This window comes from Orycteropus afer, unplaced genomic scaffold (genome assembly GCF_000298275.1).
Source record: "Orycteropus afer afer isolate SDZICR_OR568_19922 unplaced genomic scaffold, OryAfe1.0 scaffold00014, whole genome shotgun sequence".
Lineage (NCBI taxonomy): Eukaryota > Metazoa > Chordata > Mammalia > Tubulidentata > Orycteropodidae > Orycteropus > Orycteropus afer.
Genome location: NW_006921601.1, coordinates 17,317,929 through 17,319,021, shown reverse-complemented (window position 1 = coordinate 17,319,021; position 1,093 = coordinate 17,317,929). Strand labels below are relative to the sequence as shown.

Genomic DNA, 1,093 nt, shown 5'->3' with positions numbered 1-1,093 from the left:
GGAGAGAGACTGAAACCATTCCTCTTGAGAACAGGAACTAGACAAGGATGCCCGCTATCACCACTTCTATTCAACATTGTACTGGAAGTCCTAACCAGGGCCATAAGGCAAGAAAGGGAAATCAAAGATAGTAAAAGTTTTAGAACTCAAATGTAGCAGGATTTCTATTTTATAGCAGAGGGGCTTGGCCAAGTCCCCCTTTAAATTCTACCATATCCAATCTATCTATTTCCACCATTAGATATATAGAGTATGATTGAATTACGGAGGGGCTTGAGAATATGGATTTGATTTTCTGGGAGTTTTAAAGTTAAGGAATGACAATGCAAACAGACTTTTGCATATAATGTTACCTGAGTGTGCTTGCTTTCCAACTAGATGTTAGTACCTCCAGAGTAGGCATTGTTTGTCCTTTCTCAGGTTTCCTCCTGTGTAGAACATATTCGTTAAATATAAACTGAGTGAAAGCTGAACTTTTAAAATTATATTTTGCAGGTTTTATGCAGGTGAGGAATACGGTGTCTGTCACTCGACGTTGTTTCAACTTTTTGGCTAGATGGCTCCTGTGCCGGTGATACCAGAGTCCTACAGCCATGTTCTCACAGAGTTCGAGTCTCTGGATCCATTACTGTCAGCTCTGAGGCTCGACTCCAGTCGTCTGAAGGTGAACTTCTTAATCCTTGTATCATTTTCATTTTTATATTTTTGGGTGCTGTATGTTAGGTGGGCTTCCTGCCCTTTAGTTCCTTATTTTGTGGAATTATGAGTGTCCTTAGCTGTCTTGGTAGTACCTTACACTGAGCTTATAGCTCTTTCTTGATGTGCTTTTTGAGCTATCACTTGAATTCTTTCCTAGCCATGATAATGATTGTTCAATTTTCCCCCTCAGTAATCTTGCTACAAGGAGCCCTGGTGGTGCAATGGATAAGCACTCGGCTGCTAATTGACAGGTCAGCAGTTCGAACCCACCAGTGGCTCCATGAGAGAAAGATGTGTCAGTCTCCTTCTGTAAAGATTACAGCCTTGTAAACCCTACGGGGCATGTCTGCTCTGTTCTGTAGGGTCACTATGACTTAATGGCAATGAATTTCTT

The 1,093-nt window shown here is 41.4% G+C and overlaps 1 protein-coding gene across 1 annotated transcript in view; it reads left to right on the top strand.

The window, feature by feature from the left end:
• The first annotated feature begins 556 nt into the window (after nt 1-556).
• The window catches only part of HPS5 (HPS5 biogenesis of lysosomal organelles complex 2 subunit 2), a 65,052-nt gene continuing 64,515 nt past the window's right edge, over nt 557-1,093 (top strand). The window contains exon 1 of the mRNA XM_042782694.1: nt 557-664. Coding sequence (XP_042638628.1) covers nt 557-664 — 108 coding nt within the window. The remainder of the gene's footprint in view (nt 665-1,093) is intronic.